The 22,464-nt window shown below is 31.5% G+C and overlaps 2 protein-coding genes across 2 annotated transcripts; both read left to right on the top strand.

Annotated features, from left to right (window-relative positions):
- Positions 1–2,216: 2,216 nt before the first annotated feature.
- LOC148277530 (retinol-binding protein pinta-like) lies at positions 2,217–15,629 on the top strand. Its single transcript, XM_088232776.1, has 7 exons — positions 2,217–2,351; positions 8,810–8,964; positions 9,033–9,192; positions 10,462–10,723; positions 13,724–13,834; positions 14,693–14,801; positions 15,359–15,629. The coding sequence occupies exons 2-7, from the start codon at positions 8,826–8,828 to the stop codon at positions 15,508–15,510; spliced, it is 933 nt and encodes a 310-aa protein (XP_088088902.1). The 5' UTR covers positions 2,217–2,351; positions 8,810–8,825; the 3' UTR covers positions 15,511–15,629.
- A 2,502-nt stretch (positions 15,630–18,131) lies between these two features.
- On the top strand, positions 18,132–21,529 carry LOC148277529 (alpha-tocopherol transfer protein-like). Its single transcript, XM_088232777.1, has 6 exons — positions 18,132–18,478; positions 19,466–19,625; positions 19,784–20,045; positions 20,130–20,240; positions 20,329–20,434; positions 21,203–21,529. Exons 1-6 carry the CDS (start codon positions 18,340–18,342, stop codon positions 21,352–21,354), a joined length of 930 nt encoding a protein of 309 aa, XP_088088903.1. The 5' UTR covers positions 18,132–18,339; the 3' UTR covers positions 21,355–21,529.
- The last annotated feature ends 935 nt before the right edge of the window (positions 21,530–22,464 follow it).

Below are 22,464 nucleotides of genomic sequence, written 5' to 3'. Positions count from 1 at the left end.
ACATACTGCACAAATCGATCTGGAAAAGCGATGGTTTAACCTTTCAGAGGTAAGTTATGTTTTTATTTTAATCAATACATGTTTTGAATATCTCTTTTAATGTAAAAAAACGTTGTATTAATATGTTACCAGCTATCTCCTGTCTCTGTTTTGCTCAGTTTGTCTGGCGTATAGTGAAACGATAAGCAAAGGTGACGCGTATGCGGAAGGGATTGACATACTGAATAGAACTTAGAGTAGACCGATGTCAACAGTCTGTGCTTTTTACTGTACTACTTGTTTTGCTTGTCAAAGTCGACGTAACATGACGTGATGATACTTGCTCCCTCCACGTAAAGAACTTGAAACAAGGAAGACAGAGACGCTGTTTGTGTGATAGAGACAACAGCATCCAGATAGCATGATATATACATTAACCACGCATAAGACAAGGTATATATCGTGAGGGTTTTTCTGTTTTGTTTAATTTAGTCAGTTATTGGCAGTGCGCGGGAGCGCACATTAGTTAAATGGCCGACAAAATTATGATTTTTCATATATTTTACCATAACAAGCCCGTTGAAATTATTAATTGTATATTAATTGTCAGTAGTAATACTTAACAGTACGTCTCTTTGTTTTTTTAAAAGATTATCAGCTATAAGTTTTAGCACGGTCTTTTAAGAGTTAAGTTAAACTATTTTTTTTGTTTGTTTTTAAGGCGTAACAATAATACTACCTTTTTATTATCAACCCCTTTCCGCACCTAGTGGTGCATAGGGCACTGCATTGGTACACCAATCGCAGTGTATCTTGACAATTTTTTTTTTACATGTAGATAAGATGATCAGTCTTACGCTTTAAATACCAGTCCAGGGAATATGCAATATTTTAGTGTAAAAACACATTTTTAAATAAATATTTTATATCAACCATATCGGGAATCGAACCCGAGACCTCTTGCATGGTAGACAAACCCGTTAACCATTACACTACGAGGCCGACCAATATTATCTTTATATATATGATTCCTCTGTACGTGTGATGTCTAAGAACTCCTCCTAACCGATCGACCGGCTTAACCGATTAACGTGCGGTTTTCAGAGAAATATATATCTTAGCGCTGTGCGTGTTTGTAGATATTAAAATCTTCAATCTAATATGTAAAAAATAAGTATGAATCATAAATATTTTATTTATTGATCTAATAGGGTTGCATTAAAGGAGAATACGTTTAAAAAAATGGATATATGTTTTTTTGTGTATAAAAAAAGTTTGTTTTTGAATGTTTACAAACAGCATTTGTTTTTTGTAGATCTCAATAATATTCTTTCGTTAAATTCCTTATAATTTCTACCCTTTTTTTTTACTAAATTTTTGGTAACTTTAAAATAATATTAAATTTAACACATCTTTAAAAATCGTATTCCTATAAAAGTACACCCCCTGTTGGTGAAAAGACCTATAGTTGACATTTGCAAAAAGAATGCCATATTTGAATAATATAATATTTTATGTTTTGGAATTCAACAAAACAAACAAGTACCTAGGTACCTACTTAAATTCAATATTTGAATATTAACCATTTTTAGTTTTAGAATTAAATCACAAACAAGTACCTAGGTACCAACTTTCGGGCAGGACAACGTCTGTCGGGTCCGCTAGTGTTATATACAACACAAAAGACCTAACAAATTTTTTGGGTTATTTTTAAATCTTTTTTTACGTAATATTCTATTTGGATAATGGAATAACTGATTGAATAACTATTAGGCGGTGACATATAATATATAAGTGGGTAGATATGATACTTAATCGTATCGCCTCGTTTGCAGATATATGTGAAGACAGTGGAATTACTTCTAGAAAAGCAGTTTACAAATTGTATGTAATGTTAGCTAATTTAAATGACTTTTTTTCTTTTTAAAAAATTTATTTCAACAGAGAGGGAAATTTTTTTTTTTTTTTTTGAGAAGGGAATATGGAAGTCTAGGCAGATAACTCCCTAGGGAGAAAATCCAGCCAGTCTGCAAGCATTTGGACATAATCAAACATTGTTGACTTTTTTTATCTTTAATTAATCTCTTTTGTACAATATTTCATAATGTATTGATAATAAATAAAATGCATTTTTCGTAATGTTCTCAATACCGCTGTTAATAACAAATGAAATTTGAACGTGTAGCATGAACAGTATCATCAATTTATCGGTAAGTGTACTTAATTATAGCAATTGATAACGTTGGTATCACTCTGAAATGGCGACATAAAAATTTAGCTGCCAGACACCTGTGCCTGAACTGAACTGAACTGTACGTGTGCGTACTGTCGAGAAGGAACGACACTTAACTCTTATCAGAAGTAAATCAAAGGTAAGATAATTCTATCTTAGTGATCTGTACACTTTTGATAAAACTTTTACCAAAAGCAGTCATTTTGCATGTTTTAAACACTGCCAGTAGATTCCAGTTTATTCACAAAAATTTATCGAAAACGTACAATTTTTATTTGAGAAATCACTTACTTTTTATTTTACCACACGTAATTTACACAATACTACATTATGTGCAATATACTACTTCTACTTCTACCATCACGCCATTTCATACATACAATTGTATATTTTTTCAAATTTATTAATCTTTAAGTAAATTACCTACATATTTACCTGATATTTTTAACACTTTTATTTCAACAAAACCTATTAAAATAACTAATGGTTTTTTTATATGTTGTTAGAAGAGTTCAAATAAAAAGTGCAACAAAAACTTTCACACGCAACAAACGAGTAGTGCCGACGATTTTAGACTTCCTAAGGCGAGATAGACTATAAAATAACGTCTCTTCAGTTCGTTTTTGTCTAACAGACCAAAACACAAATCTGCAGAAATAGAGCTTTAAAGTATTTTTTACAATATAGATGTAAATAATGACCATAACTTTTGTCAAAATTCGTTAAAAAACACCTTAAACCATAAAAAAAAAAACATTTTTAATTTTAGAAATTAAGGCTTTCTCAGAACTCTTGTACACTTAAAAATTGGTTAAAAATGGTCTGGTATACAAAAAAAAACTAAAACGACGATAAAACAAGTTGTTTTATAAATGCTTTAAAGTATTTAATGATTTCCTAAAAGTATCAGAAAAGCTAGAAACGTCTGCATATTTGGCAAATATTGCAAATTTTATATTGAATTATATATGTGTATATAATTATATATGTGTACTAAACGTTATACGTTAAATGAGTTTATAAAATGAATTCTGATTTTACGACTAAATAAAATATACAATACAATATTCACACCTTTACCAAAGTCAACGTTTTTGTTCACAGTATTATATTTTAATATTTTTTATTGAGTTATAAGTCCTTATTCCATTAGATCAGAGTCCTTTGTTGAGTTGGTACGAACAAAAAACTAAAAGTTTGTAATAATGTTAATATATATTAGTATTTTAACACTCCCCGACTTTTTATGTCTACTGGTTTCGAGACGTACCTCACTACACCAATATGCAAATACTAAAATACAGTATCACCTTTACCGTCACGGAAGTAAACATAGTATTTACGAAATAAAAGATAATTAGTTGAAAAGACGTTTATTTGCATAATATGTACTCGTATATTGAATTCAATTGAAGAAGCCAAAAAATGTCGCATGCTGAGAATCTCATGGGCAGATTAATTTAGGATTTCGATATATTTAATGGATATTATGATCTTCCATCAATGCAAATTTTAAATGAGTGCAGTGTGTTTATTTTTCGATATTTAATAATATTACATTATTTTATACGAAGTTTTAAAACATTGTTTAACAACATGTTATGTAAATGGAAGACATACATTCATTATGCATTCTATTTACCTACTTACAAGTGACAGTAAAGAAAGTGACAGTTATCGAAAAAAAAACATTAAATCTAAATACAACCTTATAACCATCTCAAACGCCAGCCTTAACCTGTTTAAGTGCTCGTCCTCATCAGAAACTGTTATCTCAAGCTCAGGTGCCTTAATTTCCTTACATTTCTAATATTAATGTTCGTGGACAATTTATTGTTACATGAAGTGTTGGTAGAAATTAATATTTGTACTGAGAACTGACTGACAACTTCACCGCTGACAGCTAATAGTTAATATACTATATATTCATTGATCTATGACCACAAATATCATAAACGTCAGATTTATACCATAAACTATATAATTTATTTTGAACCATATCAATAGACAATAACCAAGTTGGAACTTAACTAAGTTAAAAAAAAAAAAAAAACAATATTATAAAAAAAACTGAAAGACAACGATATAATACTAATATGGCTCCAAAAAAAGATGTACGGAGAATTGTCCAAATTTCTGAATCTCCTCAATCTCCAGCATTCTCTGTCAGTATGGATTTAAGTAATGCTATCTCAGAACTTCAAGCTGAGGTTCGCAGAATTGCCGATGGATATGAGGAGCTCAAGAGAACTATTTGTGTTGATGTTGAGTTAAAGCTGACAGAAATCTCATCCAAACTATCCAAGATAGATGCACTTGAATTAGAGGTAAACAATTTGAAGAATGAAGTTTCAGTGCTAAAACAAAATGCTGATAAAAATGAAATATGGGCCAGACAAAACAATTTGGAAATAAAAGGAATCCCTCATCGTAACAGTGAAAATAATTAAAATACAATAATGAAGATAGCACATGCAGTGGATTGGCAAATTAGTCCGGATGATATTGACTTCGCAACGCGTGTGTCTGCGAAACCCCCAAATCAAAGTAAACCCAAATCACTTATCATATTTTTTTTAAGAAGACATATGAAAGACCGATTTCTCCACGCTGTCCATGTCAAAAAAAACTTAACAACTATGGAAATCGGTATCTCTGGTATTCCACAAAATAACTACTGCAACGAGCATCTGACAGCGGTGAAGAAGAAACTCTTGTTCCAGGCAAAGACAATCTCCCGACAACTTTGGTTTTCTTATTGCTGGGTTAAAAACGGTTTAATTTTTGTAAGGCAAAACGACACATCTCCTCCTATCAGGATTCAAACAGAGTGGGATGTTCAAAAGTTGGCCAGGCCTTGATACCTTTTCATTTAAAATTTTATTTCTTGATTCTTTTCTATTTTTTTTTCATCTGTACTCAACATCTCTTTTATAATGTCGTACCCCTTTAATATGCTTGAACTCCCCAATCCCCTTTGTATAGCAGTATTAAAATGCAAACTACTTTTTGAATCGCATATCAATAAAATTACCCCCAAAGCATTGAGCATGTTAGGTTTTATAATTCGAATGAGTAAACACTTTGATAATCCAAAGGCCCTTATTGTATTATATTATACATTTGTCAGAAGCCATTTGGAATACGCCTCTCAGCTATGGAATCCCCAGTATGCCATATATATAAGTAGAATAGAAAATATTCAAAACAAATTTATAAAGTACCTTAATTACAAAACCGGTATTTCTTATGTATCTACTCTCACTGCCTCCACCTTCCAAGGAATCATTTCTCAACAATACCGCAGAGTGTGTGCGGACCAACTACTGCTTTACAAAATTATGACAGGAATGGTTGACTGTACAGAGCTGCTTGGTTTAATAACAATACATGTGCCAGCCAGGATTTGTAGACGGTACCACCTGTTTCATGTACCAATATGTAAAACATCGTATGCTAAAAATGCTTTTTTTCTTAGGACTTTTTCAATGTACAATACAAAATTTAAAAATATAGATTACACAAACATCACTCTGTCAGATTTAAAATTTACACTAAAAATGTATTATGTAACTTAGTAGACATTATAATAATAAATATGTACATCTTCCCTCCCCTCCTTATCCTCTCTTCAAGCATTTTTGTCCTTATCCTGCCCAATTTACAGTAACTTAATGTTCTTAAAATAAATATTTAAAAATTCTTTGATTATTGAGTACATGAAAATAACATTTTTATATGTATAAATTGTATGTATTTAGTTGATATGTAATATATTTTCTTTACTAACTTTGTATACTATGTGGAAATCTGTTATTAGTTCTGAGTTTATACACTATATCTGTTTGTTTACTAAAAATATGTATGTAGAACTGTTGATTTCCCAAATAAAATAAAATGAAATAAAATACTTAAAATGAATAAATAAAAACCACAGATTGTCAAATACTCTCAACAATATCACCTTTATCTGGCAGGAAACAAAACAGTAAGGAACTTCAGTGGCTTTGAAAAAAATTGTATTTTCTAATACTATCAGACTGAGCCAAAATAATGTTGTTTTATTTTTATATATCGTGTTACCCATCGCAACGATTTTTTTAAGTTTTGTAATTTCTTAATTACTTCGCGCGTGACTTCACAAGTTCTCTTCGGTGAGTTTTCCTGACTGAAAATCTATCACAAAATTATCATTGGTGAATTGAGAAGAACTTGTGACGTAATTTTAAATAGTTTATTTTTATTATTTATTTCATACGTTTAAGAGAAACTTTGAGGTACATTGTACAGTTAAATTAATGCTCTTATTTTTACTGCGTGTAAAAAATCATTTTTTATATCCAATTTCCGATAGAACCAAACTTCCTTATTAATAGGTAACAAAAAAAATGCTTTCACAAAATCCCCTCCAAATATGGGAAAAAATATTTATTGTATTAAAATCAAATATTATTTTGGTTCATCAAAAATTCTTATTTATGTAATATTGATAAAAAATATAATCATAATTATTTGAAATTTGTTTACGGAGATGATAATGATACGTTTTTGTTTAAATTTGCTACAACAGAGACGGAAAACATTTTGGAGAAGATAATATGGAAGTCTAGGCATTTACAAGGCATATGACCTGTCATTGGCTGGTTGAAGTGACTCCTTTACACACTGTGTAACATTTACCATTTTTCTTATGTTTAAACATCCACATTCCCATAACTCTTCCATCTTTTGACTTTTGTAAAGTAAAAAAGCTGAAACCTTTGTCATGTGGGCTAGAGTTATCCGGATGAACAATTTCACCTACTACAATGAAAGCATCCTCCCCTTTCCCGAAACTATTCATAAAGACTTTTGTCTTTCTTCAATTTCGCAAATTCACTATCAACTTTAAAAAAAATAATGAAGCAAAATTTTTATATTTCTTCACAATTAAACCGCGAAAATAACAAAACAGAATTTTTAAATGCTTTCATTGTACCCCTCACTGCAGTATTGTCGATTTGTGATCAATCAAATACACTTAGTCAGTACTATCACCCTTTTCTAATTTCCCAGTTTGACAGTGAAAGAATACACTGTTTCAAATTAAGACCGCGGTTGCATGTTCCAAATTTTGCTTTGAAAAGGAAGGAGAACGTAGTAATACAAACAAAACATATGACACAAAACCCAAATACTTACAGGAAACATTCGAAAAATTTGCGCTATATAACATGCAATGAACCAACAGAAGAAAAACTAAACGTATACCAAACCATATGAGTTCATCAAATTATCAAGAAACTACTGGCAAAGTCCTAACACAGATCTAAACATGATCCCTATCAATTCCGGAACAATTTCCTCTCGTTATAACACTGATCCCTCGCAATACCACTAATAGACCTAATTCCAATAGTAGGATTAATCCTGTGCAACGATTTTAATCGTCCTAACAACCTCTTAGACCTTGGAGCAGACGAAACAAGTCTTAATAGATCATGGTCAGCGCGTGGTTTTGTTGAGTTAGTCAATTTGCATTTGTAATTTACCACTTTCCTTCTATGGGACAAGAACACCACAGACGGATAAGAGTTCAGTTCAGACAGCCGATGCTAGTACTCAAGTATGTATTTATTAATCTATAACAGATTTAGTTCTCGCGGTAGGCCTTTACCCAGTTCCTCCCAATTTTCCGCCCATTTGCTCACAAAATAGAACGCTTTGACGTTTGTTGGATTAGCCAATAAGCTTGAATTCCACATCGGCCTCATCACCTCTGTCAAGAGTGTCAAGCCGTACTAGGCAATGCCGCAGAATGATGAATGTTACACAGTGTGTTAAGCGGCCACTTAAACCACCCAATGACAAATCATACACCATGTAAATGCCTAGACTTCAATATTTACGAAGCAAATTGACTTCTAATTAACTCTTAAGAGAGGAAATCTAGCTTGTTCGCAAACATGTAGAGATACTCAAGACATTGTTCAAATTTGTTGTATTTTGATATTTAAAGAATACTCTACGTTTTAGAATAAACATTTGTTTAATATTTTAAAAAAATGTTTCATCCACTTAATGTAAATATTTCCGAAAGTCAAATAAACGTACCTGCACAACTACATTTGAGATAAAGATATCAACTAAGGTTGATTGATTTACAAATTAAATGATTTACTTATCAATAATCACATGGCACGTGACCCAACGTGTTCACACTATTTACGTTCGCCAGAGCGGTGCCCGGTCTACTTTAAATTTGATTTAATTTTCTTGATTTTATTGGCCGTGGGTGATAGTCAAAGATCAAATATAAAAATTAAATACAATCATTCATTGATCATTAACTGTCTAAATTTCTGATGCTCGGTTCGCATACTCAAACGGCCGGGTGACTAATTTTTCGTATCAGGGTACATTTTTAGATACCTGAAGATTTGATACTTATAATTAGGATTTTTGCTTCGGTGTCAAATTAGGTTAATACAATGAAGTAGAAATCTCGTCGTTAAAAAGCGCGTTTTTTACTGTTAATCTTTGGCATATAATATTGGGGCAAGATAGTCACTTTGACAAGTTTTATTTATTTTGTTTTACGATTTTCTTTGATTTTAGAAAAAAGAAACATAACATGAGTGTGAGAGAATTGAGTCCTGAGCTAGCCAAATTAGCTAAAGATGAACTAGGAGAGGACCCAGCAAGGATACCAGCGGATCTTCAGGCCATTAAAGACTGGCTCGCTAAACAAAGACATATTATTGCAAGAACCGGTAAGAATTTCAAAAGGAATGCTGGATCTTTCTGAAAGATAAAAATAACAAAAAAATATGTATTTCAGATGATCAATGGCTTATTGCGTTTCTTCGTGGCTGCAAGTACAGTTTAGAAAGAACGAAAGAAAAGATCGACAATTACTACACGATGAAGACTATGATTCCAGAAATAACAGAAGCGTGGGATTCAAAGGACCCTAAATTTCAAGAGCTCATGAAATTAGGGTACGTGTAATTACTTTTAAGATCGATATTTAAACCAACGCGTATTAAAAGATTTTTCAGAAAAACAAAATGACAATCGTGAAGCAGTAACACCTAATAACATTCTCTTGACCTTTTCAAATTATTTGGGTTAAAACATATTGAAACTGACAATTTGAGAAAATTGCATGATCAAATAAGGTCACATGTCGCTGCCCTAGTTCTTATACGTTCAATAAACCATTTTTAATTTAATTGTGAATGCCAATATGTTCATGATCATTCATGTAGCTAAAGAATTATTATTGTTTCTGATGTTTGAAGCACTTACTTTGTGGAACATTATTATTTAATATATTAAAATAAAATAAAATCACTTTGTTTTTATGAACCACTTATATTTTTTATAATTTGACAACCAACTAGTTTCGCCAATACTATGCCTTCTTCAGGGTTAATTACAAACTTACATGACATATATAATTTTATCTCAGTGGTGGTAGAGTGGGCGTGGCTACGGGGGTAGAGAAGAGAGGGGGTTTGTGTGTGGATTTAGGGAGAGGGAACATATTTAAAATGGGACTATTACTAAGATTTTTTCGTACCACTCTACCTTCACTGTAAAAAATATATATTTGTTATTTTAGTTTGTAATTGACCCCGAAGAAGGCATAGTATTGCCAAAACTAGTTGGTTGTCAAATTATAAAAAATATAAGTGGTTCATAAAAACAAAGTGATTTTATTTTATTTTACTGTTTTATATATTATTGTTTCCGTTATTAAATCTCCACAAACTAATTTTGCTTATCTGACTTTAAAAATAAAAATAATGTCTCTTGTAAAATTTGCAAAATGGTCTATTGGACATTCGAAAACTAGAGAAGGGATATAACTGCTAACAATCACAGAAGATTTATACCAATAACGACGCAAAACCTACAGTTTCAGTTAAGTTTTTTTCAGTTTTAAAAATACAATATTTACGAACTTCATAAAAAAAACCTAGGCGTTTTCAATTTGGACACAAATGCCCGATATTTTCTAAAGCTCTGCAATGCTATCATCATATTCCACACCCAATTGTGGTAATTTAATGAATGCCCATTTGAGCAATTTGATAAAACTTGTTAAATGTCCAACGATTCCTGATGATTTCTGTTTAAAAAAATTTTTTGTAATTGTAAGTAATTAATAATATATATTATGTTTTCAGTTCTAGTTTTAGCACATTTCACAAATTCCATAGATGCTTCTGATAGTCACAGATAAATCCTAAGCTATATTTCAGGGTTTATCTAGTTCTTCCCAAGCCATGTACTCCCAACGGACCGAGAGTCATCTTCATTCGTCCTGGGTGCTACAACCCTGAGAAAATCAGCATGTTGGACAACATGCGCCTTAACGTCATGATGGCAGACTTGCTCATTTTAGAAGATGACCACAGCAGTACTGCTGGCCAGAGGTACATTGTGGACATGAAGAACGTTGGAATGTCGCATTTCACTCAGATGACTCCATCTATCATAAAAAAGATGGTAATGACGGGACAGGTAAAAAATAATTCTTTTCTTACCTTTAAGATCTTAAACCTCGTCCGGGTGGATGAAGAATTTAGTTTCGTGCGTGAAATTAAATCAAAATCTTTGACGATTGAAAATTCTGAAAAAAGAAATTGATCGCAGAAATGTACGCTTTTAAGTGTATTGGTTGGCATATTCGGTTACCACGCTTGAGATCCAAGGTTTGATTACTGGGAGATTTGACATTAAATATTTGTTTTCGAAGATGGTTTTAAACTAAAGCATTTCATAATCCCTAGACTGGCACCTGTAACAATAAATATACCACATTTGATTTAACAATTTAGTGCATTTTGCACCATTGGATGCGGATAAAGGGTATGATGATAAAACTATTTTTATATTTATTTATTAATATACACGGCACGCAGTGCTTTTTACCTTAAAAAGATACACATTAAAAATAATATAAACATTTTAATATAATGTGAAAAACTTAAAAATTAAATTGAAAAGTATTATTTTACATAAATACTGTATATGTAACACAGCAGTTTTGTATAAAAAACATATTAAGGTATAAAAAAATAGTTAAACAATGTGTGCAGATAAAATAACATGTGTCAGAAAACGGTAAAAGATATTGTGCAGTTTGTTAAAAATTTTCTTAACAAATCTTGGGCCATTCTGTGATGATTTTTTTTGTAATCATGCGCACTCGGAGTACGTTAATGGTTTTGATTGATCTGAAGACTACAACACCTTCAAAATGGATCCGGGCTTTCGATGCGAGGCCAACTCACATCAGAAAAATTTGGCCATCTCTTCTAAAAGGAAAGATGGCTTACCCATAAATTTTCGATTCAAATCTACAATAACAACTTATTTTCGGGTTATATTTTACCAATGTTTATTGCCTAAAAAAGAAATGCCTTAAATATAGTACATATTTTTTTAATATTTATTTGGAAGTTCAACAAGAATACATACAATACATACATTTTTTAAGTGAGCATAACTAACGTTCTTTACATATATTCTCAATTATAGAACTTCAACATCTTTCATAAATTATATAAAATAAGAGTGTAAATTCAATTTAAGTAATGGTAAATATTAAGTTTAGTGAAAGTTAAAAATAAAGAAAGATTTTTTTTTTTTTTTAAAGAAAAGAAAAGAGAAATTAAAAACATATAAGATATAATAAAAAATACTAAAATTAATTTACATACACAAAACTAAGGATTAGGCATTTGATCTAAGATACATAGTAATGTTTTTTTTTTTTTTTTTTATGCCTACATATTACATATTGCACTTAAATAGTTTCGATCATTATAAAATAATAATATGTGAATTACTCACTCATACGGGTAGTTGTTTACTTTGCCACAAATGCCTTCTTCATGAGGCAAATATGTCGGCAGCATTCGAACTGGTGGCAAAATGCATTTTACTCGAGAAGTAAAAGTGGAAATATTTAATTGGCCATCTCATGTCTATGGCCATCTCTCCTGGAATAATCCCATGTGTAATACGCGACAAAATATTAATAGAGTCAAATCCTGCACAAGATATTGTATCATTTTCTAGCCCATAAAAAACCTCCTTTATTTGCAGATTAAGGGGCATAGACACCGCAAAAAAAAGCATTGGTACATTGAGTGCAGCGCGCCTTCACATTTTTTTTACATACTGATAAGATAATGAGTTCTTATTTTATTATTTCGACACTCTGCAAGCGCGTGTTTATAAAAATAGTAAAAAAATCATCGGCATATAATTAAAAGACACGTAATGTTTATACTAGCTTCATCAGAAAATATTGCGTTGATCTCAATAATTGCCCGAAAATAAATAGGACGAATCACAATACGATGACAATCATTATTGTAAGAAAGAAATAAGCATATTTATTGGCTTCAAATGTATTTCCGTTTAACTCATTACCGTAGATACGGTACTAGCTGGCTGCTATCAATGAATTATTTAGTTAAATTACATTTTTTTAACCTTTTTTGCATTTACTAATAAACCCTTATTTTTTTTTTCAAAGACTACTTTTTTATGTTTTTTCCAAAATTAGTTTAACCCTTGTTTGGTTATGATGTAACACGAGTCTACATAGGATACAATACTTGATATATATCTATCTTATTTATTTGAATGATGAATTTGTATTATTCGTTATTCTCGAATGGACACTTTTACCTCGGATTTGGAAAATTAAATTTTGTACAAATATGATGGATATTTATCCGTACTAGGCAAATAATGAAAGTGACACCAATACCACAAATAACATGTTTAACTGCATAAGAAAGAGCACGATAATAGAACTTGTAACAAGGAAAACAGAGACGATGTTCTATGGCCGGTGTTTGTAAGAAAGGAACAAAAACAGAAGAAGAAATTCCAATCGGTTATTGGCAGTAAGCGGGAGTGCACGCTAGCTATATAACCAGCGTTTTATAATTTTTAATTTATTTTCCCATTATTATTTATTTTGGAAAACGAATTATTTAACAGCATGTCTCTATGTTTTTTTTTCAAATATCTGAAATTCAGAATATTCTGTCTTTTGGTTGAAGTAACACGATGTTACATTACCGCATGTAAAGGAATTTTGTAGCACAGTCTTTTAGAAGTTAAGAATCCTACTCACTAGGGAAACCTGTTGTAAAGAGGACTGTCAGTGTTAATAAAAAAAACAATTATCCATTTCACATGTAATTCGAATATTTTTTTAATTTTCCATCTTAATTTTCTTCAGCCAGATTTTGATTTCTCTTTTCAAATATCGTTTGTTTTCAGTCAACTTAATTTTACGTGGAAGCATATTAAACAAATTGTCAGAAAAATAACAAAATGAAACGAGTCACATTATACAGTCTTGTACATTTAAAAAACGAAAATAGAACTAAATCTAATAAAAGTATTTTATTTTGGATACCTTACAAAATTTCAATTTTAGTCATGACATACACTGATTGAATCATAAAAAAGAAATGACATTTTTTTAATTTACAGGAATCGCTACCCATAAGGCAAAAGGGAACTCACCATATAAACATGCCTGCGGGAGTTGAAAGTATTTTTACCCTATTCAAGTCCTTTATGAACGAGAAAAATAAACAAAGGGTACTTATTTATTTATTGTATTTATTGATTATATAAATAGCTCAGACAATAATAACAGTTATATGAATAAACATGTAGAAGAAACTGTACAAAAAACTATGTAGCGAAAACAAACAAGGGCAATAAAACAATTATGATAATATTAATAATTATGATATTTTTAAATGAACCGGAATTTACTTCGTAACACTTCATTATAAATGAATAATTATGGTTTTTCAACAAAAAATAACAATTTCTTTATTTTTATATACACATTTAGGTAATAGATTTCTCTGAATCATGTCTAGTCTGCCTAGTTAGGAACAATCTATTTTAAGGCAGACACTTTTATACAAAATGAACAATAACATGACAACCTTCTAGTTGGTTCATTTTACAGTTATACTATATTAGTTTAAACCATTTATTATTGTGTAATCTGTTTTTGAGTAAATTTTCCGATTTTTCTTCACCTCAACCGAGTAACTAATGTTTAACTATTTTATTTAATTGAATCTGGGTCATGATTTTGCAATGTTTGGGTAACATATTAAATATTTTGGGGCCCAGAAACCTGAAATTTCTTTGCCCGAATTCAGAGTTTGCGGTAGACCCCATGACCCATCCTCTAGTTTGACTTCTGGTAGTGTGAGAGTGTTCCTTTTGGGATTTGGTTGAATAATTTGCTTTCACAAACATTATTATTCTAAAAATATATAATTGTCTTATATCTAAGATCTCAAATTTCCACAGTATCCATAATGATTTTGAAAATACAAATAATTATTCTAAATCCTTTTCATATATTGTTATCGGTATTCGTGGTACGTGAGATTCCTCTATTCCTTTTGTTTCAAACATTTTATATTTTTACAGGTTTTTGTACATAGCGCGGAAAACATCGATGAGCTGTACAAAATTGTCCCAAAAGAAATTTTACCAGAAGAATATGGAGGCAATGGTGGAAAAATACCCGATATAATTGGTAAAGCAATATATTTACTATGGGAAAATATTAAAAAAACGAACGTGGCAAACGTCTGAACAAAATTACTTGAAAATAAAATGTACAATGTAGTGTGATGTTGTGGTTATGACACTTGAGTCACGCGCGGAAGGTTCCGGGTTCGATTGCCGGGAAGAACACAAAAAAAATTCTCACGCCAGGGTTATCTGTGCAATTCACCGCTATAATTAGGTCTCCTGGCCCTTTGTGGTTCAAAAAAAAATTCTACCACAAAAATGTAGAAGATTGTACGAATTATTTGTTTTTTTTTTTTTAATAAAAAGAAAAATACTTGAGTCAAATTTTCAGACCATTTCCTTAATGTCGTAAAAAACTTGTGCGGGAGAAATGGAAATCGAGTTGTGGTGAAGTGGGATTTGAACCTGGGACCTTTTAGTCGTGAGTCCACAATATGACCACGGAGAACCTCAATCCGATTCAAGTTATTAGTGATATTTGGCAATATTATTTGAAATAATTATCAGTAATTGAAAAAAAATATATAATATTAATACTTGTTTTGTAATTTTAAATAGAACACTGGAAAAAGCAGATGGAAAGTCACAGGGACTGGTTTATAGAAAATAACAACTTTAAAACTGATGAGAGCAAAAGGCCGGGGAAACCTAAGACTGCAGAGGCCATGTTTGGAATCGAAGGATCCTTTCGACAGCTTAATGTTGACTAATTCCAAATAATTTAAGAATTTTTATACATGTAACAAATAAATAATAAAACAATTTAAAAATGCCTGAGTTTGAAACAAAAATATTTGAATACAATAAAATTTTTTATAAACCAAAAAAAGAGTCGTGTTTTTCATAATGAGGAATTTCAGCCCAACGAGAAATTGGATACAAAAATTAGAAAATGATATGGCAAAATTTTTTGAAAATGTTTGAATGGGTTTTTTATTCAAAATAAAAACACACTACTTTAAACGTTGTCACTGGTTCGTATGAACCAACCAATAATATGAGAGCTGTTAAGGATATCCAGTTTGCTTACTGTAAACGAACCAATTGGAAGAGCTGACAGAGAAGAACCTCTGACGTCACACGCGGAGTTATTTCAGAAATACAAAATTTAAAAAAAATCATAGCGCTACCATACGATAAATACATTTTTTTTGTTTATTTCATTAGTCTATCAATAAACTAAAAAAAAAAGACACTGAATTTCCTCATTGCTAAATTCATAAGCATTGTTGATAGTTAAATTTTTTTGTTGAGGTGAATCGTTTCGTCTTAAGAAAACAAAGATGGGGAAAAGTATTCAATTCAGCGGCACAACGATTGTTTGACTTCTGACAGTTTCGTAAAGTTATTTAACTCATAGCATTTCATACATTTTTTGTGATAAATGTCATGATAATAATAGTCATGGTTTATAAAAAAAAAAAAAACATTTTTTTATCTACTACATACACATTTAGGTAACAGATTTCTCTAAATTATGTCCAGTCTGCCTTACTAGATACAACCTGCTTTAACTCTTGCGCTCTTCAATCCGTGCCTCATGTCTGAGAATAGCGATTACGCCTGATTCCAGACATGGCTCGTCTGTGGACAGTCTCCTTCCATCTGAAACGCTCTTGTGCTCTTCTATAGGCATTCGTCAGTGATGATTCTGATAACTTAGTTACTGTGCCCCTCCATCTTGTCGGTTGAGGTCCACGCGACCTTGTTTCTTCGACTCTTCCCAGGAGAATAGTTTTCTTTAAACTATCAGAGTTTCCACTGAAAATATGCCCAAAGAACTGCGGATTCTTTTCTCGCACATAGATATTAGTTTCTGGAGAAAATATGCATTCGTACGTCTGGCCGTCCACGGAATCCGCAGCATTCGCCGCCAACACCACATCTCGAAAGCTTCGATTTTTTTATTTTCAAATTCCCTCAGTGTCCAACACTCCACACTGTACATGAACACTGAGAAAACCAAGACCTTCACCAGTCTCTTTGGTGTTAATGGTTATACTGCGATTCTTCCAGATCTTCACCAGCCGACTCATAGCACTTTTGGCAATACCAACACGTCGCCGTATTTTACCTTCACACCCACCGCCATCGCTGATGAGATAACCTAGGTAAATGAAATTGTTGACCTATTCTAAGTTGCGCAATAAGGATAATGGCGCTACTTTATAAAATCGATCAATGATCATAAACTTAGTTTTGCTTATATTCATTGAGAGTCCTAAATCTGAACTAGCAGCATCTATTCGGTCAATTAGTTCTTTCATTTCAATCTCTGACGATGCAATAAGTGTGTTGTCATCACCATATCTCAGGTTGGATAACTTCCTTCCTTCAATTATGAACTTACTTGTCCAGCCGTTAAGTGCCTTTCGAATGATATATTCACCATGTTTATTAAACAAGACGGGAGACAAAACGCAACTCTGTCTAACGCCTTTTCGAACTGGGAAGTTATCGGATAGTTCATTGTTAAAATTCACAATTGCTGAGATAAAGCAAAATAGATAAAACACTACGATTGGTGTACCAACCCAGTGCGCTATGCACCATTAGGTGCGGAAAGGGAATAATGACGATGGCTTGTATGAATAATAAATTTATATTTTTTATTATTTATTATTATTATTTTATATCACTATTTTCCCAGTGTTTTCCAACGTTGATAAAATATAAACATATTGCATAAAAGGTGTTATCGTCTAGTAACTGTATCTTTTTGAAACTTATATAAATAATGGTTTTATCAATCTGATAAGTATAATCTGTATCGATACCGAATAAATGTAATATATAACACATGTCACTAAATGAGATAAAAGTTGAAGCAAGTTTTAAGATAAAAAGTCATATGCTTTTTTTTATTTGAGCACAGATGGAAGAATCACCCGCAAGAAATAACCTCATAAATCAGCTAATGACAGGTCGGAAGCCCTGAAAATGCATATACATGCTTCCATACTTCCTTCTCAAAAATGTTAGTTTGTCTCTGTTGTAGCATGTATTTTTTTTTGTTCATAAAGGCTTTTAAAAGGTCAAGTAATTTATAAACTTATAAGTTACTATTTGGTTAGAAGCAAGTCTTAATGTGTTGTATTGTATTTTTTTCGCATCCTTGTTGGGCCTGTTGGCCAAGAGGCCTAACACAGTGGTAACTTATTGTACAGAACACTTCAGTGATCTCACCGGGAAATGAACCCGAAACCATTTGTGTGTGAGTCAAGCATCTGAGCTATATCACCACCGGAACGCTAAACTTACAACACCATTAATTATAGATAATTGCAAAAATTTTTTTCGATAAAAGTTATTTTATCTTTGTCATTGAAGATTTTCCTGATACAGTTTTATATAATAATGTCCAAAAGATAACACAGTTTTAGTCGTATCGAAATTCTCCGCAAGCGTTAATGCATAGCAAAATCCATTTCTCATTTTCAACAAATCGAAATAATTTGTTGATTATTGTCAAGTGTTTTGTGGTTTAAATTAAAATAAAGCGTGCTTATTGAAAACTGCTCGTGTAAATATTGTATGAAATGGGGATAAGGGAGATTAGCCCAGAGTTAGCTAAAATTGCTCAGGATGAGTTAGGAGAAGTGCCTTCTAGGATACCAGAAGACCTCCAAGCCATAAAGGATTGGTTGGTAAAACAAAAACATATAAACGCAAGGACAGGTAATAGTTTGATTTGATTTAAAAACAGAGAACAAAAAATTACGAATTTGTGACTAACTATAAAATTGTTATGTATCGAAATAAAATGATTTTTAAAAACCCGTTTCAAATTTAAGTATTAAAACTGGTAAATAAAAAAAGTTAATTAATATTTCATATTTAATAACTTTTCCAAAGTCAAACCAGGCAAAACAAGCTTACATTATATGCAAACCAAAACTACATTGAAAGTTTAAAAATAATTATTGCAATTCAATGAATTGCAATAATTAGCCTAAATAGTTTTTTGTTATAATTTTTTTAACAATTACAAGTAATGTGCTTTAAGTATTTGGGTAATAAGCCATCCAGCAGCAACGACATCAATGAAGAAGTAAGAGAACAAACAAACAAAGCCGCTGTAGTGGCTGGATGCTAAAGAAATGCTGTATGGAGAAACAAACATATGCTGAATGAGAGCAAAGTACGCGTTTATAAAACCTGCATAAGACTTATCAGGGCATACGGCATTGGAATAGGGGCCGACACCTCTAGAACAAAAAGTCTCCTTTGAACGAGTGAAATGAAAACTCTCCAACCCATTGCGGGAACGACAATCCGAGACAGAGTTAGAAACTCCGAAATAAGAAGGATCTGCGACGTCAAAGATGTTGGGCGATGGGGAAGTTCAATAAGACGTTTCTGGAGAGAGCATGTGGAGAGAGCAGATTCAAAAAGACTGGTAAATATAGTGACAGGTGCAATACCAATACCCCGGAAGACCATCAAAAAGGTGGCGGAGTAGTTGGACGTCCGCATCCCAGGAACACCCTCCGAGCAATAACAGGACGCAGTCCTAGAGAAATCAGAAGAAAAACATTTTTTTAAATATATAAATTTAATTTATAAGAGCTAACACAATAAAATTAAAAGAAATCAGATTAACTTGTTTAATTAATTCTAGCAAATTTTGCTACAAAAGTATGGTTAAGATTGATATTTTTTTAGATGATCAATGGCTGATAGCTTTTTTACGTGGTTGCAAATACAGTCTAGAAAGAACAAAAGAAAAATTGGACAATTATTATACCATGAGAACAATGGTGCCCGAAATCACAAAACCTTTGGATCCTTTTGATTCTAAACTGCAAGAAATGATCAAATTGGGGTAAATATAATTACTAGATTAAATAATACTAGAAATAGATTATTCGACTCACAAACTGTATTCATTATCACCTGTCCCAATTATTGTTATATTTTCACATGTTTTATTGTAAGTAACGTTATTATGAAATTTCTTCATGTTTATGTAATTGTTTTTAGAGGTTGTCTCGTTCTTCCGAAACCATGTTCTCCATCTGGAGCGAGAGTAATTTTAATCCGCCCGAGTCGCTATGATACCAACAAATACGGTATTTTCGACAGCATGCGCCTCAACAATATGTATACAGATATGCTGTTGTTAGAGGACGACCACACAACCATTGCTGGGCAGCGAGTCATTATAGATCTTAAGAATATTGGCATAGGACACATAACGCAGATGACTCCATCTAGCATTAAAAAAATGGTCATGACAGGAAAGGTATTACGACTTAAACAAATGTGGTTTTGCAAAACATTGAAAAGAAGCAATTAAATACTCTGTTTTTTTTGCATTTTTTTAAAGGAATCATTGCCAGTAAGGCAGAAAGGAACCCATCATATAAATACACCACCAGGAGTTGAAACTATTTTTGCTATATTTAGATCTCTGGTGAATGACAAAAGCAAACAAAGGGTACGTAAACCACATTCAATTTAATTTTTTGCAGCTAGAATCGTGAGTGACAGAATTGTAAATTTTCATTTTTGTCTATATATTTCAGATTTACGTCCATAATGAAGATATGGAAGCTTTACATCAATTTGTACCAAAAGACATTCTGCCAGCAGAATATGGTGGAAATGGTGGAACTGTACAAGAAATAATTGGTAAATATTGATTAATCTATCCGGACCGAAGGGGGAGATTCCAATTCTTTTATGAAAACTATTTGCGCTATCCTTTTTGCAATCGTGAAAATAACTAAAATAAGTATTTTTCAATCGTTTAATATTTAAACAACAAAAAGTCGTAAATAATACAAGGGTCAATTTCACTTTATGTACACATAAGCATTCGGCAAAAATTAATAAAATACACGAATGAGTAAAATATGTGTACATGAAAACATGAATAAATTATTGCACGATCATAAACAATTCCAACTTTTTGATTTTGTGACGCTATGTACAAGTGGGCACTGGGGTCGTTTGGTCCCCCCGTTCGGAATTAGTGTAATTTTTCAATGCTGAGTGAGGAAAAGGTTAATGAGATCTAAGTTTTTTAAACAAAGAAAGAAAACATTATTGTTAACGGAATATGAAAGTCCGGGCATTTACAAGGCTTGTGACCAGTCATTGGCTGGTTTAAGTGGCCACTTTATACACTGTGTAACATTCACCATTTTGCCTATATTTAAACATCATTACTTTTTCAGTTCTTTCATCTGTTGTTTATGTTTAAACATCCGAATTTCCTCAAATCTTCTATTTGTTGACTATTGTGAAGTAAAAGAGCTGAATCTCACCCACATGATAAATGTTTTCTTCCTCTGTTGTAACAAATTTATATCTAAGGGAGAAATCCAGCCTGTCTACAAACACTAGAACAAACTCCAAACATTGTTATTTTTATTATGTTTTTGTTTATACTTTCAGATTATTGGAAAGTTAAACTAGAAGATCACAAAGATTGGTTCTTAGAAAATTTGCAGTTTAAGACTGACGAGAGCAAAAGACTAGGAAAACCCAAAACTGCTGAAAGCGTGTTCGGAATAGAAGGGTCTTTCAGACAACTCAATTTCGATTGATTTTCAAAAAAAAATCTGCCAAGAAATTTAACATATCTGTAAAAGTGGTTTTTGTGTACGCAATCTTGATTGAGTATCAATAAGTCAAACCGTAAACAAAAACTTTCTATAACAAATAATAAATAAAATTAAACTAAAAGTCGTTTTTTTTACATATTCCCGTTAAGATTCACATTATATTTTTTCTCTCACTATTTCATCTTCATTTTCTCTTCTTTCTATATTTTATAATAAAGATATTGACAAAAGTAATTATAAGTTATTTGAAGTCCTGATAATGATGATGTAACCTCGCAACCGATCGACGTGGGTACTGATGAAAATTAAATTGGTTTATGCACATGTATTAACAAATAGGTGCGAAATGCATACCACGGTGTAAACAATATTTGGATATTAAAAATGTTCACAATTTTGCCTATGTTTGAATATCTATATTTCTTTAGTGATTCCATTTGTTGACTTTGGTGAAGTAAAGAGCTGAAAGTTTTGTTGATGTGGTTGAAATTTATCCTAATTAATTATTTCACTTACTAGGCAATGCTTGAAGATTTTTTTATAAAGTTAACATATGCAAGAATTTTTGTTACTTTCAATGGTCAATGATAAAAGTCCTAAGCCCGGGCTTTTGTGTTTTTTTTTTCAAAAATGCTCTATGTCTTTGTAAATAAGTCTGAACTTTCGAAGCCGAGAAAACAGTAATTAATTAATAAGCTTTATCAATATTTTTATCCTTAGTATTTTTATTTTCTTTTACCGCTGTATTTTATTTTTACAATTTTAGATCTTAATCTTAATAAGTCCTAGTAATTTTAGTAAATATTTATGTAAAAGTATTTGTACCTATATATAAGCATTTATTTATTTTCAGATTTAAATACGTAAATTTGGTTCTTTTGTTTAATTATTATTTTATTTTTTAAATCTTGTTTTAGTAACATTAACGAGCACCTACCATTTTTTTTCTAAAAACATTGAATCCGTAATCGAAGTACAAATAATATGTTTATTATATTTTTAATATTTGAATCATTTACTTTGTGGTAAAACATTTCACTAAAAGATATAAAATATTTCTAAATAACCACTTACTGACTTTTCTATGTCTAC

This window comes from Micrasema longulum, unplaced genomic scaffold, assembly GCF_059751315.1.
Source record: "Micrasema longulum isolate JH-2025_06_02 unplaced genomic scaffold, ASM5975131v1 h1tg001018l, whole genome shotgun sequence".
Classification (NCBI taxonomy): Eukaryota; Metazoa; Arthropoda; class Insecta; order Trichoptera; family Brachycentridae; genus Micrasema; species Micrasema longulum.
The sequence above is the reverse complement of the archived record's forward strand: the minus strand, read 5'-3'. Positions and strand labels throughout refer to the sequence as shown.